This window comes from Rattus rattus, chromosome 4 (assembly GCF_011064425.1).
Source record: "Rattus rattus isolate New Zealand chromosome 4, Rrattus_CSIRO_v1, whole genome shotgun sequence".
Lineage (NCBI taxonomy): Eukaryota > Metazoa > Chordata > Mammalia > Rodentia > Muridae > Rattus > Rattus rattus.
Genome location: NC_046157.1, coordinates 119708263 through 119724031, shown reverse-complemented (window position 1 = coordinate 119724031; position 15769 = coordinate 119708263). Strand labels below are relative to the sequence as shown.

Here is a 15769-nt window from a genome sequence, read left to right as displayed (position 1 = left end):
CTTCTAAGCCTGCAGGAAGCAGAGGAGCCTACCAAGATAAGGACCAGGAATGCCCATGGCAGGAACTATAGGCTATCTGGAGTCATGAGCAGATAGGCTTTGAGATGCTCCAAAGTGTGGAGTCTGGGTTCAGCATAGAAAGCAGGAGCAGGGGACACAAATCAAGGGGTTACACTAATTCCTGACTCAGCCCCTCTTTCTTCTCTCCTGACTTGGTGATTCCTTTTTAGGACTGTGTGCCTTATAAAGAGAGACTACTGAGTGCCATATAAAACCCCCAAATTCAGAGCTAATGCTAAGGATGGGGAGAAAGGGACATGTTTGTGAGCTGGGTGAGAACTGCCACTACTTGTTTTCTCTGTGCCCAGGCAGTCCCTCTTCCACTGGGCAGCTGCACCAAGAGCCAGGTGGGGATAGAGGTGTTAGGCAAATGGCCCTCCCTACAATCACATGGTTCTTTATGCACAGGGCTCTGAACTTGAATGTCCATTCCTAGCACATATGAAAGTTATATTCTTTTCTTAGCAGGCAGGTAAGTAATGTGACTAAACATTTAAGATTGGGGAAAATGATTTAAGGGGATCTTCTTTAAAAAAAAAAAAGCCAAAGTCAAACAGTAACACAGATGCCAATGAAAATACCTTAATTTCTCATTACAATTCTTGACAAAAATACATATTCAGTATCTCTCAACACATGTACCCAATCCAAGAGCATGAATATTTTGAGTATGTAAAATATGCACGAAATGTACAGATTACACATGGCATTCTCCATTATGACTGGAAGTGCCAAACCACCAGCAAAAGTTAAACACACACCTTAGGTTTCTGAGATTACTCTGTCGACAAGAAGTGAACATTATAAATTAAAAATAAGTAAATGTCATGGGGAAAGACACTTGCAAATGCCATTACTGCAGGACTGTCCCAGTCACATTTGGGATCCAGTTCTCACGCTGCCTAGCTCTTGGCCTCGGGAATTCTACAGCACCTCTTTTGTTCCCCGTTATCATCTACAGCAGATATGGATGGTGAAGAGGGCGGGGTCACGTGGGTAAAGTATCTGGGTAAAGCCCTGGGGGTAAGTGACTGGCATCCAGCACAAACTCAAGGGGCAGTTGACTAGGGGCTTGCTGTAAACAAGGATTTTGATCAGTCAATGCTAGAACCAGAGTCAGAGGCGAATCAATTGGCAAAAGATAAGAGGCAAGACTTTCTCGGCTGAGCTGCATGGATTTGTCTCCTACAACCACACTCAGTGGCACACGTCACCTTCCTCCTGCCCTCAGGGTCAGAAGTGGCTTAAGTATCTGTTCAGGAATAATCAGAGAGGCCGCTCAGCCTACAGAACAAAAGGTTTTGGTACTGGGAGGATAAAGGCACCATTTCCAAGGCAAGGGTAGCTGCACAGACTACTTGCTATTCCAGGTGAAGCACACAGGGGTGATCAATGCCCTGTCTTCCAGAGCCCTAGGCTCTTGCCTCTAAGTCCTCATTCGCTGCTGGCCTACAGTCAACTGGGCACAGCTGGAGCACAGGACTTTTCTCCTGGCTTTGTCTATGCTTCAACTTTCATAGCAAAGGAAACAAAAAGACAAAAATTGAGCAAATTTCCTGCAAACAGCCGTTACCCACACCAGAGTCCTTGAAGAAACACGGGTGGGGCTGCCTCAAAATTTGTAATCCACTGCTCTGCAAAGTGGATTCCAAAGCTGGGAAAACCACCACCACCCACCACCACCACCACCACCACCACCACCACCACCACCACCACCACCACCACCACCACCACCACCACCACCACCACCACCACCACCACCACCACCACCAAGTGCATTTGGAGAAGCTGTGAACTCTGAAACAGCAAAGAAGAAGCAGCAGCCTGGAAAGACAAACCTCTAGGTCAGTGGCTCTCATCCTTCCTAATGCTGTGATCCTTTAGCTCCTCACATTGCAGTAACCCCTATCATAAAGTTACTTTCATTGCCACTCATAACTGTAATTTTATACTGTTATGATCATAATGTGGTGGTCTTAGGTGAGTCCGATAAAAAGGTTGTTTGATTTCCTGTCCCCAAGCGGTCACAACCCAAAGGTTGAGAACCACTGCTCTAGGCAAAAAGGTGACACATATGAGCACCTTGGCTGACAGGTAGAAATGTGCCCAGCATCACCTGTACTGTACTTAATGGCCTCAGCCTCTCTGTGTACTAGGCAGGAGCCATTCGATGCCCACTTGCCCTCCCCATAGCACCAACAGTGAACACAAGGCCAGGGCCAAAGAAAAGCAAGAACCAGTAGGAACTCAGGGCAGTATGGGGAGCTCAGTAGTCAGTATAGCCGCATGGTGCCAGTTAGCAATGCCCTAAGGTGCCCTAGCCACCGAGATAAGTAAGCATCAGTAGAGAAAAGGACCATTTCAGACACACGGACAGGAGCTAACAAAAATGCACACCATATGGGGAAACACAATCAGAAACACGGTAAGATGGGCTTACTCATCCCTAGGCGCTTTCAGTTCTTGTCCCTCTGTTCCACGGCTTGAATTAATTCTTTAGCTCAGAGGGGGACTTTCTTTAGAAAGCTGCCAAATGGTGAGATGTAAGGAGCCATCAGTGTGTCAGTTACCCAGGAAGAGTTAGGCTTAGGATCCAAGAGTTGGCTTAGGGGCCAAGTCCCAGGATCTGCCATGGTCGCCATGTCTGCCCCATCCCTTATATACTACAACAGAGTATTTGCACAGAACAGAACCTAAACACATCCATCCTCCCACATAGTGTAAGTCAAGAACTACCCACTCTAATGCAGGTACTACAGAAATGATGTACTGTACTGTATGGAACAAAAACAAAAACAGATACCTATACGTACTCATATAAACACAACAGTAATCCTGATTGTTTTCAACTTGCTCCTGTTTGGTAGAATGTTTAGTGCGGAACCTATAAACAGAGACAGGGACTCGCGGTAATGAATCCGACCTTCTGACCTTCATGAAGACACAAGGGTCTTCACGAGCCTAGTGGGCAGAGCAACATGGATTTCACATACTCTACGTCAGCTGCGCACCTGCTTCTGCAGGTTTTCCTAGGTGCACCCCTCCCACATCTCATGGTCTCTCCTGGATTTTGTCCTATTAGTAATTTAAAAATAAAAATCTGTCCCTATTTTCCAATTATCCTCCCACAAATCCGTCGTAAGTTGTTTTACATTTTTGGTTCTAAATACTCGGAAATGCATGAGACACAAAAACAAATACGAATTTATTCTGAGTTTCTGGCAGCACAACCCTATAGAAGTTTCCATAGTATTCCAGCAGGAATCCATGTGACAGCCTGCTTCTACTGCTTCTACTAGGAAGATGGAGTTGTAATGGATTCTAGGTAACACCGCTTTGCATTTAGGTCATATATGCACAATGGTAGACAGTACACCACAGACTGGGTATACTGGCAGGGTTGAAGTCATGGCAGACTTCAAGAGACTTCAAGAGACATCTGGACATCTGAGACAGAATTGAGATCCCGCTTTTTAATGTTGCAATACAAATTTTCCAGGGGTGTGTTGGGCTTTGTCCTGATCTTTAGTGAAGTAGTCCCACAGAGTGACTTGGCTAGGAAGCATGTTCTAGGGCAGGGTGGCCACCAGGACTGTTTTTAGTCCTAAAGAACAGACAGTACAGAGGAGCCCAGGACTTCTACAACAAACACACTGTCACAAGTCAGTATCTCCCTTAACTGGGTAAAAACTCCAAGCATCCCAAAAGAACCAAGAAGTACAGGGACTGTCAGAAAACTGAAATACCCTGGCCAGTGTCAGGCACCCTGCAGAGAGAGTCCATGTGCTTTGCATTAACTCCAGTGAGAGCAGCGAGAGAAGCTATCCAAGCAACTTAACTGAAATGTATACAAACACCAAAAGATTAGGTATAAATACTAACTGGTTCTTTCAGAGCCAAGAGACACCAGGGGATGTACCTTCTTCATCTAAGTTTTTCTCCATATCCCAATTTTCTTAGCGGTATGCTTGGAGACAACTAGTAGTTTTATGAAATACAGCCATTTCGGGAATTAATTTTTTTTTTAACATTTTTGATTAAATATAATTATATAACTTCTCTTTTTCCCTTTCCTGTCTTAACCCCTTTTGTGCTCTCACAATTTCAAATTGATAGCCTTTTTGTTTGTTGTACACACACACACACACACACACACACACACACACACACACACACACACCATGGACAAACATAAATACAACTTGCTGGGTCTATTTTCTGTGTGTGTGTGTGTGTGTGTGTGTGTGTGTGTGTTTATGTGTGTCTGTCTATGTGTATATCTGTGTATGTGTGTCTGTACGTGTGTGGTGCATATGTATCTGTGTGTGTGTGTGTGTGTGTGTGTGTGTGTGTGTGTGTGTATTCAGGTCTAACTACTCTGTACTGGGGACATCACAGAAATGACAGATACAATGTAAAGGTGGGACAGCCTGCATCTATGGCTCAGGGACACCACAGAAGAGGGTCAGAATGTTGTGAGAGATAGAATATCAGGTCTGCTGTGAGACTACCTCTCTTAGAAATGGCTGCATTAACAAGCCCTGAACAATGACAGTATCACAAACACACTAACTCAGAAAGGATTACAGTTCTGGGGCTTACCTGGTCACAGAAATCATTATCATGCTGAGAACTCTGAAGGCCAAGGATGGCTGGAATAGTATGCATGTCCACCAATCCAAGACCCACAAGGCCAGAATACAGACCAATTTCTGAGTACTCCTGCAGCAGTCAGCTTACGGATCATTTGAATAAACACCTCTGACTTCCCCTCGTGACATTATAGAACTGGGCAGTTATTAATACATGAATACTTTTGGCCAGAGTCCATTCTGCTGAAACAGCTGTTTGCTGACACTTGAGGGACTTCAGTTAAGGGTAGCAAATCAAAACAGCACCGTGGGTGCAGCCAGGGAGCAATCAAGTCACAGGAATCAACTGGGCAGCTCACTCCTTTCGCCCTGGGGTCCCCCAAGAGACTGAAGAATGGCAGAAAGTGGGATCAGGCTTCACTGGGATTCAATTTTAACCTCATGACTTACTGTGTGTTCTTCAGTACAACAGTAACTTCCAAGACTCAATTTTTTCCTGAAAAATGAGATACTCACTTCTCTATTACGGGTGAGGCAAAGATCAAATAGGTGAAGATTCAGAACCTAGGTGCAAGGGGAGTATTGGTGCAAAAATGGACCTTGCTGACCATTTTCTGAAAACACATGTAAAGTCAGCTGGGGACCTGGCCTGGATTTTCTGCTGTGTGAGCTTTCTGTGGAGCTTCAGGGGGACTGACTATACAATGCCCAACTGTAGAAGGAGTCCACACCTGTGTACCAGCTCCTGCATGCTATGGTAAAATTCTTTAGCCCTTTTTTTTGCCAGGGAATGAAGCAGTGACAGCTTTTAACTAACAGGATGTAGTCTTTTGTTACCCCTCCCTTCCATTAGTCCATTGGTGTTAACTCTTCAGTCACCTGCAATCAGAGAGGGGGAGCAGCTGCCCTTTAAGCTCTCACAAGGTGTTCACAAAACTCAGGAGTTCCGGGTTCAGCAGGCCAAAGCCACATCCAGAGAGGACAAAACATGCACTGAGGAGGCCTGGATGCTGAAGGCCAGTCATCAAAACAAGAAAAGGATGGGAAAGCTGGCTTGAGGTACTGACGACCCACTTCAGAAACACCAGGTCTCTGCAGTAGTCACCAAACAAAAATTATTTAAGTGACTCTAAACCCTGAAATTCATAGAAGCAAAGCAACTTAGCCTCCAGAACTATGTATAACAGCAGATTCTGGGTACAAGCAATATACACACAGGTGGAGGCCAGAGATGATGTCGGCCATCTTGTTCACCAGAGGACATTAGGCATCTTGCTTGACCATTTTCTGCCTTGTTCTCCTCAGATAGGGTCTCACACTAATACCTGGAACCAGGTGAGTGGTCAGCGAGCTCCAGCTCCACCCTACCCCACCCCCATCCCACCAGTGCTACGGGTGCACATACTGCTCACACTGTACGTACACACACACACACACACACACACACACACACACACACACCTGGCATTTTACATAAGCTCCGGGAACTCAAACTCAGGTCTTACTAAGTAGGCCATTTCCTCCTCTCCCTTTTGAAGCAGAGTCCCATGTAACTCAAGCTGGCCTCAAACTCGGCTATGCTTCCAACACAGACCTGGAGCTTCTGATCTTCCTGCCACTGTCTCCCAAGTACCAGGATTACAGGTATGTGTCACCACGCCCAGCTAATACATTTTCCTTTCCTTACAAAGCAACCAGTCTGAGGTACTTTATTCTAGCAGCAACAAAACTGTAAACTGCGAGCTCCCCATCCTTAACAGTCAGGCAAGAGTGTCCCACCAAACACTCTGCTCTCTACTCAGCTCATACAGGTCTTATCCTCTTCAGGCTAGGCTTCTGTTGTTTTTATTTGTTTTCTGTTTTGTTTTTGTTGTTGTTCTTCCTGTTTTTTCTCTACTTCTCTTTGTCATTCTTGGTCCTTCGGGTTCAGAATCCCTGAGTTATCAATGACTGATGCTTCTGTGTTCCATATTGAGCCACGAGGTCTGGAAAGCACCACTTTCTTCTCCATGCTCACTACTGAGCTCAGGGCTTGGAAAGTCATCCATGGGTCATATTGAGACCCTGTTTCCAGCCTCTAAAAACAGATATGGTCCTCTGCAGTCCCAGCCTGAAGACTAGGGTCAGGACATCTACCATCCATATAAAAGCCATCTCTATCAGCAAAGTGGGACTCCTCTAAGGCTCTGGTCATGGGGCTCTGTACAGGCTGCACTGAACACTGACACCAGTGCCTGTTCTGACTCAGTCTAGTCCTTAGCTTGTTTGTCCTTCCATGTGGCTAGACCCCAACCCCTGCTGTTATTCAGGTTCCCTGTGGCTGGATGCTCATGGGTACTAAAACTCCACTCTAAGACTTAACCCAGCCCAGAGATATTCCTAATTTTTTGGTAAGATTTCTTTTGCTCATGTGTAGAAGTAACAGGCTGCTTTACTCAAGCACTCTCCACTCTACTTAGTGAGCAGGGTCTCTCATTAAACCCACGGTTCATCAATTCAACTAGTCTAGCTAGCCAGCTTGCCCCATGGGTTTCTTATCTCTGTCTCCTTGATGCTGGGATTACAAGCGAGCCCTCATGCCCATCTGCTTTTTTATGTGGGCACTAAGGATATAGATTCTGTCCTTCAAATTTGAGTGGCAATTACTTGGTATTCTAAGACTCAATTCTAGAGCAATGAGTCTCAACCTGTGGGTCATGACCTTCTGGGGATCAAATGACCTTTCACAGGGGTTCCATATCAGATATCTTGCATATCAGATATTTACATTACAAGTCATAAAAGTAGCAACATTGCAGTTATGAAGTAGCAATGAAAGCAGTTTTATAGTTGGGAGTCACCACAGCATGAGCAACTTTATTAAAGGGCTGCAGTTATTAGAAAGGTTGAGAACCACTGCTCTGGAGTCTTCCTTCTACTCACTACAGAGATGGTTGCCAAGCTGCACAGTTTAGCCCTAATCAGACCAAGCAAAGATAATGCTATGGCTTAGATGAGGACAAACGTTATTTACTCCGATTAGGTGAGCCTCAGTTGAGTTCAAACCCGGGCATATGAAGTAGCATCTGACCAGGCGCCCTGCCTGATCTGAAGACATCCCATCAGGTCACCTTTACTGAAAGCATTCAGTTTACACTGCCATCCGTGCAATAAAACTGTTTTTTGGCATTTAGCTCTCCACCCCACCTTGGCTTAGAAGGGATGTCCAAGGGTTATCACACTCACACTTGACCTCCATGAGAGCCAGGCTGCTGGATTCACCTCCCAGGTTCTCCCAAACTCAGCTACAGCCGTGCCCGGCATCATGGGAGAGTGTTTACAGTCACGGTAATTGCAGTTAGTGCTCTGATGCCCAAACGAGAACTTAGTCTCCTCACAATGTAAAAGCAGGGAGCCTACCACCCACACCCACACCCCACACCCCACATTTGTAATAATGAGAGGGGGTGGGACTAAAAACCAGTCCAGTCTGAGTAGATGTAGTAAGCAACAGGCATTTCTTTTGTTCTCATCCTAGAGAGGTTGACTACAGGAAGTTCCAAATCAGGCAGGACAACGTCTTGACGAGGAATCAGAAGAATGCCCAGCCACCTGCTGTTTTCCCATGTCTTAAATTCCATCACCGTGCACACTCATGATATTGTCTGGTCTCTCAAAGGCTAATTCTAAACTGGAGTCACTATACCACTGCAAATGCTCCTACAGAGCTGGGGGTTCATGCCATAGCATCCACTTGACCATGAGATGCCTTTAGGTCCAGGGAGGCCTCTAAAGAACTCCCTAAGTGGGTCTGTATGCTTTTAATGCAAAGCAAGTGACAGGGACCCTGTTTCCAGGATCCACAGCAGACAAAGCTGCTGAGACCACATTCTAACTCTACAAACAAGGGCATCCATCAAACTGGGGAAATTCACAGTTATTCATTATTACCAGCTAACCTGGGAGCCCACTCCATTTGTGATAATTAAGCCCTAGTTTTCCATGTGCAGAATGAGAAATTTGTTGTTTCCAAACTGTTCTCCAACATTCCATAAAGGCTGACTTGGAGACAGTTTTCAATCTACTGCATGGAGAGGCTTGCCAATCAACCCAGATGGTCAACTCTATGCAGGCAAAACACGACAGAGCTGAAGTGTACTCTGGGTTTCCTATCTGGTGTTCTTAGGGAGGCCACAGTGCCATTCTCAGGGCAGGAGTGGTGTTACCAACTGACGACACACATTTTGCTTAACTTAACAACCTATGTCTTTCTATGTTAAGTCAAAAAAGCACATTCACATGCCCACTGGCTCAAGAGCCCCATCCTGCTTTCTGAAGCTCCCAAATCCTTTCCAGGCAGAATTCTGGCATCTTTACTGTTGACAGGAAAAATGTATGTGGGGTAAGCTGATTTGGCAAGGGTAGGGAGCGGTGAGACTTGCAAGCTGTTCCGTGTTTCATTCATCAGACAAGCGCTGCAGGCATCTATGGCCCTAGCACTCTGTGACACCTGGCTCCTGCCCACTCCTACGTACTACCAGTTCACTGACAGACTGACTGAAGACAAAAGTTAGAATGACTGAGGGACTCTAAGTATCCTTTGTGGGAAAACAGGTATGCTTGAAGACAGGCAAAATCTGATGGCACTAACAGGAAAGAAATTGCCTGGCCCTGGGATCTGGCCCACAGTTCTTACAGGTGACCATCCCACCCCAAAGAGAGGTATCTGAATCAGGTACACACACTACTTTTCTCCAAACATACGAAATCTATATAAGGTACCCTGAAAGACTGTGTGGTCCTACTGTTAAAACCGTGAGACGCCACATGAGGTGGCTCATGCCCATAACCCCAGCACTTAGAAAGCTGAGTAAGGAGGACTTCTGGGCTGCTGAGAATTCAAGGGCATTTGGAATATATGGTAAGGCCAAGACCAGCTTACAAGGCAAGCCCTTTCTGTCTTGGTGGGGCTAGTTATAAGAATGTCAACTGTTAGTCTAATCATCTAATTTTTAAATAAAGAAATTCATTTACTAGTTCCCTCAAATTTAAAAACCAAACCTGACAGAGGTATGAAAGCTGCTAATAAGTGTAATAAAATTTCTGTCCCCAAGAAAGGCATTGTATCTTTAATATTCCCTAAGAACTCACTGTAAAACTTACTTTTCTATGCTCATAGTTCTCGTCCTTGTCTGCCAGAGAGCTCTCATACCAGGCTGGATCCCCTTACGGAGAAGCCCTAGGGCCTGAGGGCTCCCAGGAGGGAAACTGGTGAAAGCAAAGAAAACATGTACCACCCTGGTCTGGATCGGGGTATGCCAGTCTCTTGACCTCTGCCTTTCTTCACCCCCATTTTCCTCTCATCCTTTCAGAGGCCACATTGCTTCTGCTCAATTCATCTACTGTTCATAGTCACCCAAGCAAGGTTCAACTCCTTTGGAGCTATGGTGGATTCTAGCTAGAGTCAGAATGGCAACAAAAATTGAGTTTGAGAAACTTGCAAAGAATCTTTGAAAATTATCTCCCAGGGAGAAGTGTCTCCATCTCAAAAGGTTTAGCATAAAGCTAATATCAAGCCTATACTGTTATACAGGTCAAGTTGTAATGTCAAGGTCAGAAGTAGCCTGGGCTGGTTCACTGCTGAGCTCAGAGCTACATCAGTACACCGCCTGCAGAACCAGCTCTTGACAATGCTCTGCATGGGAATATTTTCTTGACTGTTCACGATCAGGATCCGAGCATGAAAGGAGATCCAGTAGATAAATGTTTTGCCCTCAAGAAAAAAAAATGTGAGATGAGAATGTTTTACTCAACTACAAATTATTAAAAGGAAAGAATGTTAATACTTTCAAGAGCTGTTTTTGTCAAATACACTGTCACCTTGAATCAGCTCTAAGAAAACACTGTGTGTGACAAGTTTCCAACGGAGCTCAGCAGAGGCAAGGCACACAGCACCACTGCCTCCTCCCCTCACAGACAGACGCTCTAGTACATAGCACTGTGGCTCTTTGGTGACTCAGGTGAAATTTACTTCAAACTGGGCATGAACTACAGAAGTTCTATCATGGCCCTCAGATTGGCCATGTATTATATAATCCATGCATGAATTCCCATAGTAGTATAAATTCTACATAAATGACACCACTCTGTTACAAGAAGGGGTAGGCAATGTAAGTCAACATTGTTCTGATACCTTCACACTGCAGAGACGCCTTCCAGTCTCAAACTCATGCTCTAACTCTGAGGACACACCAGAGTCTGTAACTAAACAGGAAGCCAGAGACAGTTGCAAGGATGATGTCTATATGTACTGTGTAAGGATGTGTCTCTGTTCTTCCTTGCCTGCCTAAGGCACGTTCTGATTGGTTAAAATAAAAAGCCTATGACTTATAGCAAAAGGCAGACTAGAAGGTAGGACACCAACTGAGAAAGGAACTCTGGGAGAATCAGGCACAGGAAGATTCGCCGCCAAGTCCCAGAGGAAGTTTGAAGCATGAAAATGAGAAAATCAGCAACGTGATAGACATGGAATAGAATAAACGGGTTAATATAAGTTAAAAGATGGTTGGGGAGTTGGCCTAAGCTAAGGCCAAAAGCATTGTGTTAAAAAGAAAAAAGTCTCCCTGTCCTTATTCAGACCAAGGACAGGCATAGAAAAGCTCAAACGGTTACATTTAGCCTCTGGGGTTTATATTAAAAGAGATACTGGGAGACAGGAGGAATTACAGAAAGCACTCGCACCCAGCCTACAAACTGGGGGAGGATGGGCTGTAGAGAAAGAAGATTTCACACATAGAGATCGTGGTAAAGATGCCTCCCCTTCTTCCTCGACAGGAAGCCTGTACTCAGATAACAAGATCTCTCTTTGTCCAATAGCAACGGTGATCATGACAGGTAATAAAAACAAAGGAACAGACAGCAACAACAAAGTACTAAAAATGGAAACCAAGCCAGTGAACTAGCTTAATGGATAAGGGTGCTTACCATCAAATCTATAGACCTGATTGATTAGTTCAAACCCTGGGACTTACATGGTAGAAAGAAAGAACAGATGCCCGTGGGTTGTTTTCTGACCCACACATACATGTTGTGGCACATGTCCCCCCCCCCTTTGTATGTGCATGCACAGATAAATTGTAGGAAAAAAAATTGAGCTACTTCCCCCTGAATCCCAAAGGCCCCTTGACTATAAAAATCAACTCCTATTAATAAATATGGATATCTAAAACATAGTTTATCTGTATTTTTGCAATCTTTCATGCTTAATGCAAATGTTTCCAAAGAACTATGTGTTGAAACCGAGACAGAAGTTCACAGAAGAGCTGTCACTCACTAAAGCGATTTGTTCTGCTTGGCATAGCCCTGGATGGAGGGCAGAGTCAGAGCCAAGGGGAGGAAGTTTGAGAAATGTAAAATTTCGATTCTATTTTAGGAAGCACTTTCTAACAATCTGTATTCTCCAAAAATGGAATTGGCCTTTTCTAGCAGTCGAAGCATTCCAGCAGGGCTGGATGGCAGTCTGTCGGTGACAGGGAAGCAGGCCCAGCACCAGGGGGAAGATGCGCTGCCTTGCTCTGTAACTTAGGGTTGTGAAACAAGAGGAACTGATCACACGCAGGGAAATCTGAATATACTGGGCAAAGATAAAGCCCGGAGCTCCGACCCGATGCCTTATCTTGACTTCTAAGAAAGTCAATAAGGCAGTCACTCGAGGAGCTCTCCATGACCTTGGAGGCTCACTTAGTCCACCTCCAAGTCCTGTGTGTTCTGTGGTTTATGGAATTCTGAGATATTTTTGAGGCAAAACATGTCAACAATGCTCAACATTACTACAGAGGGTGTGTTAAGAGGGGGTTAGAAAATCAGTCAAATACTCTCAGGACCACACTGAAGCACTGACCCATTCAACATGCCTCTTTATCTATCGCACCTCACTGAGAGTCCTGAGAGTAGGACAGAAGCATTTCTTTCCAGTGACTGTTTTTAAACCAAAGAAAAAAAATACACAGGGGAGAAAGTATAGAGAAAGAAAAAAAAAAAAAGACTTAGAATGCTAATAACAAAAGGAGCTTTCCCGGCAGTCTCAGAGTCTACACTAGCCACCGATAACCTGAGAAAAATCCAACCACAGCACAAAATCCCTCCCAGTGACCGAAGGCTTCACCCACTGAAGGGTGAGCAGTGACCTTTGTGGATTTTACAAGGAAGAAGACGGATTCCCTGCAACACCCACCACACTCAGTGTGATTTTGTTTTCAATTTTCCCATAGTCCCCTCACCCTGCCCCCACCAATGAAACTAATTCTCTTCCGGTAACACACAAAAAAGCCTACATACACTCAGCCCAGGTGATGACACTGGCTTACTTCCACGACAAAGCTCAAGTGGCGAGCTGGCCTTGTTGCCTATAGACAACTTTATACTTACCTGAGGAGGCAGCAACTGTAAACTGTCAGCTCAGTTCAGCTGTCCTTCCACAGAGCCCTCCCAATTATATTCTCAGACAATCTGAGGCAGTAACCATGGTTGGTGAGGACAATGTACACACTCAGGTATGCTTCCCCACCACTGAGGTAGCGAACCCCTGTCTGATCAGGTGCTATGGATTACTGGGGTTTGAATGTATCTCCTTACCTTGTGCTGAATTTAATCCCCTACAGAGGTAGTAAGAAAGAAACTGGTTCCTATCACAGTGGTTAGAGGTGGGGCCTTTGGGTGATAGCAGTTGCATAAATTCTGGTGTTTACAGAAGGACAGTATCAAAAACACACACATACAATTCTTTATCCATCCTGGTCTCTTGCCATAAGGAACTTGTACCATACTGAAAATTTGCCAAGAAGGCGATATACATACAGCCACTTGACTTTGAACCATGAGTGTAAGCCAAATTAAGCAGTGTTCTTTATATAGCCTAACCTCAAGCAGTTTGTTACAGTGTCAGGAAATGAACTAATATACCAGAGGAAGACACGAGGCACAGCTGTGAAGAATGTGATAACCGAACAGGGCTTATGGAGGTGTCCATCTGAGAGACTTCTGATGTCATGCTGCTAATCACCCCAACTACACATTAACCAACTGCCCGAAGCTGTGGAATAAACTATCCTATCACCTAAGACGAGGGGGAGAAGTACCTTCTCCTTCTGTGTGCAGAGGCCAGCATGGGAGTTTGTAAGATAAAAGGTGATACACTGACAGGAAAAGCTACTAAACTTGTCATGATTCTAAGTCAGGGTCTTCTACTGTCTGGATACAAGGAGACAGACAGCTGTGTAGGGGTCCTTAGCACCACGAGGAGGAGTTGATTTACCCAAGATCCCAAACTGTATAATTTATCCAGAGAATCTTGATCTCAATATAAAACCCCAGTAGGTAGGAGGCTATCAACATTAATACCGGCCCCAAAACACATACACTACATACACATACACACACACGCACCACATACATACACACACTCCTACCACACATACACACACACAGCACATACACATACACACACACACAGGCACCACATACATACACTACCCACACTCCTACTACACATACACACACACATAGCACATACATACACACACACCTATACACACACTACACACCTACCATATACAACACACCCTACAACATATATACACAACTACTCCACACACACAAACACACTGAATACACAGCCACACACATACACATACTACACACACTCCTACCATATACACACACATATTACACACCTACCACATACATATACACCCCACAGCATATACACCTACTCCATACACACAAACATACTGAATATACAGCCACATACATACATACACTACACACATTCCTACCACACACAGCACATACACACACTATACACCTACCACACACATACACACATACTACACATGCAAACACATACTACATATCTAACACACACACACTACACACCTACCACATATAACACACCCCATAACATATACATACCTACTCCATACACACAAACACACTGTATACACAGCCACATACACACGCACACTACCCACATTCCTATCACACACAACACGTACACACACACTATACACCTACCACACACACGCACTACACACACTACGTATCTAACACACACACACAACACATGCATACACATACTACGTATCTAACACACACAGACACACAGACACACACACACACACACAACACATGCATACACACACTAGATATCTAACACACACACACTACACATGCATATACACACACTACATATCTAACACACACACACTACACATGCATACACACACTACGTATCTAACACACACAGACACACACACACACACACACGCACGCATGCGCACACACACAGACACAGACACACACACAGACACATACACACACAGACACATACACACAGACACGCACGCACGCATGCACACACGCACACACACACTACACATGCATACACACACTACGTATCTAACACACAGACACACACACACACACGCACACACACACACGCACACACAGACGCGCACACACACAGACGCACACACACGCACACGCACACGCACACTGAAGCAGCAGTGCTAACCCTGGCTGTTCCTGTAGGATGACCTGCTATTCCAGGTGGGGTAAGGACACTCACCTAGCGTGTCCTTCAGATTCTTCACCAGGGACCCCTTCTTCAGGCTGTTCTTACGCTCCACGTAGTTGGAAGGCACGTAGCCTGTCCTGTTGGCCGCATTCCTCACCCGCCACCACGTCTTGGAGTCGTCCAGCAGCCACAACCGCTCGTTCTTCCTGATGTCGAGCTCCTGGTCCTGCTGGGCAGTGTAGTCCCACTTGGCTATGACAATGACTTCTTCTGTCATCTTTCATGGAGCCCTTCTGCCAGCAAAACATTTAAAGATGCTCATTAGCTACCTGAACCCCTCTCCTCTGACAGATTTGAAAAGCTGTCAACGACAGCTCCCATGGCCACACTGCCCCCAGTCTCCTCCCAGCCCCTTGAAGCACTTGCCCTTAGAATGACCTACCCGTAGGCCCTAGTGCTGCTGAGAAACAGCATCTTGTAATCAAAGCCCGCAGCCCCTCTCAGTGCACTAAGCACACTGCGCATTTACTGACGCTAGATGCGAACTTGGGGGCAAAACACTCAG

At 45.2% G+C, this 15769-nt stretch overlaps 1 protein-coding gene across 1 annotated transcript in view; it reads right to left on the bottom strand.

The window, feature by feature from the left end:
* Nck2 (NCK adaptor protein 2) overlaps positions 1-15498 on the bottom strand; it is a 37722-nt gene extending 22224 nt beyond the window's left edge. The window contains exon 1 of the mRNA XM_032901033.1: positions 15256-15498. Within this exon, the coding sequence (XP_032756924.1) occupies positions 15256-15481 (226 nt within the window). The 5' untranslated portion in view covers positions 15482-15498. The remainder of the gene's footprint in view (positions 1-15255) is intronic.
* Between the last annotated feature and the right edge of the window lie 271 nt (positions 15499-15769).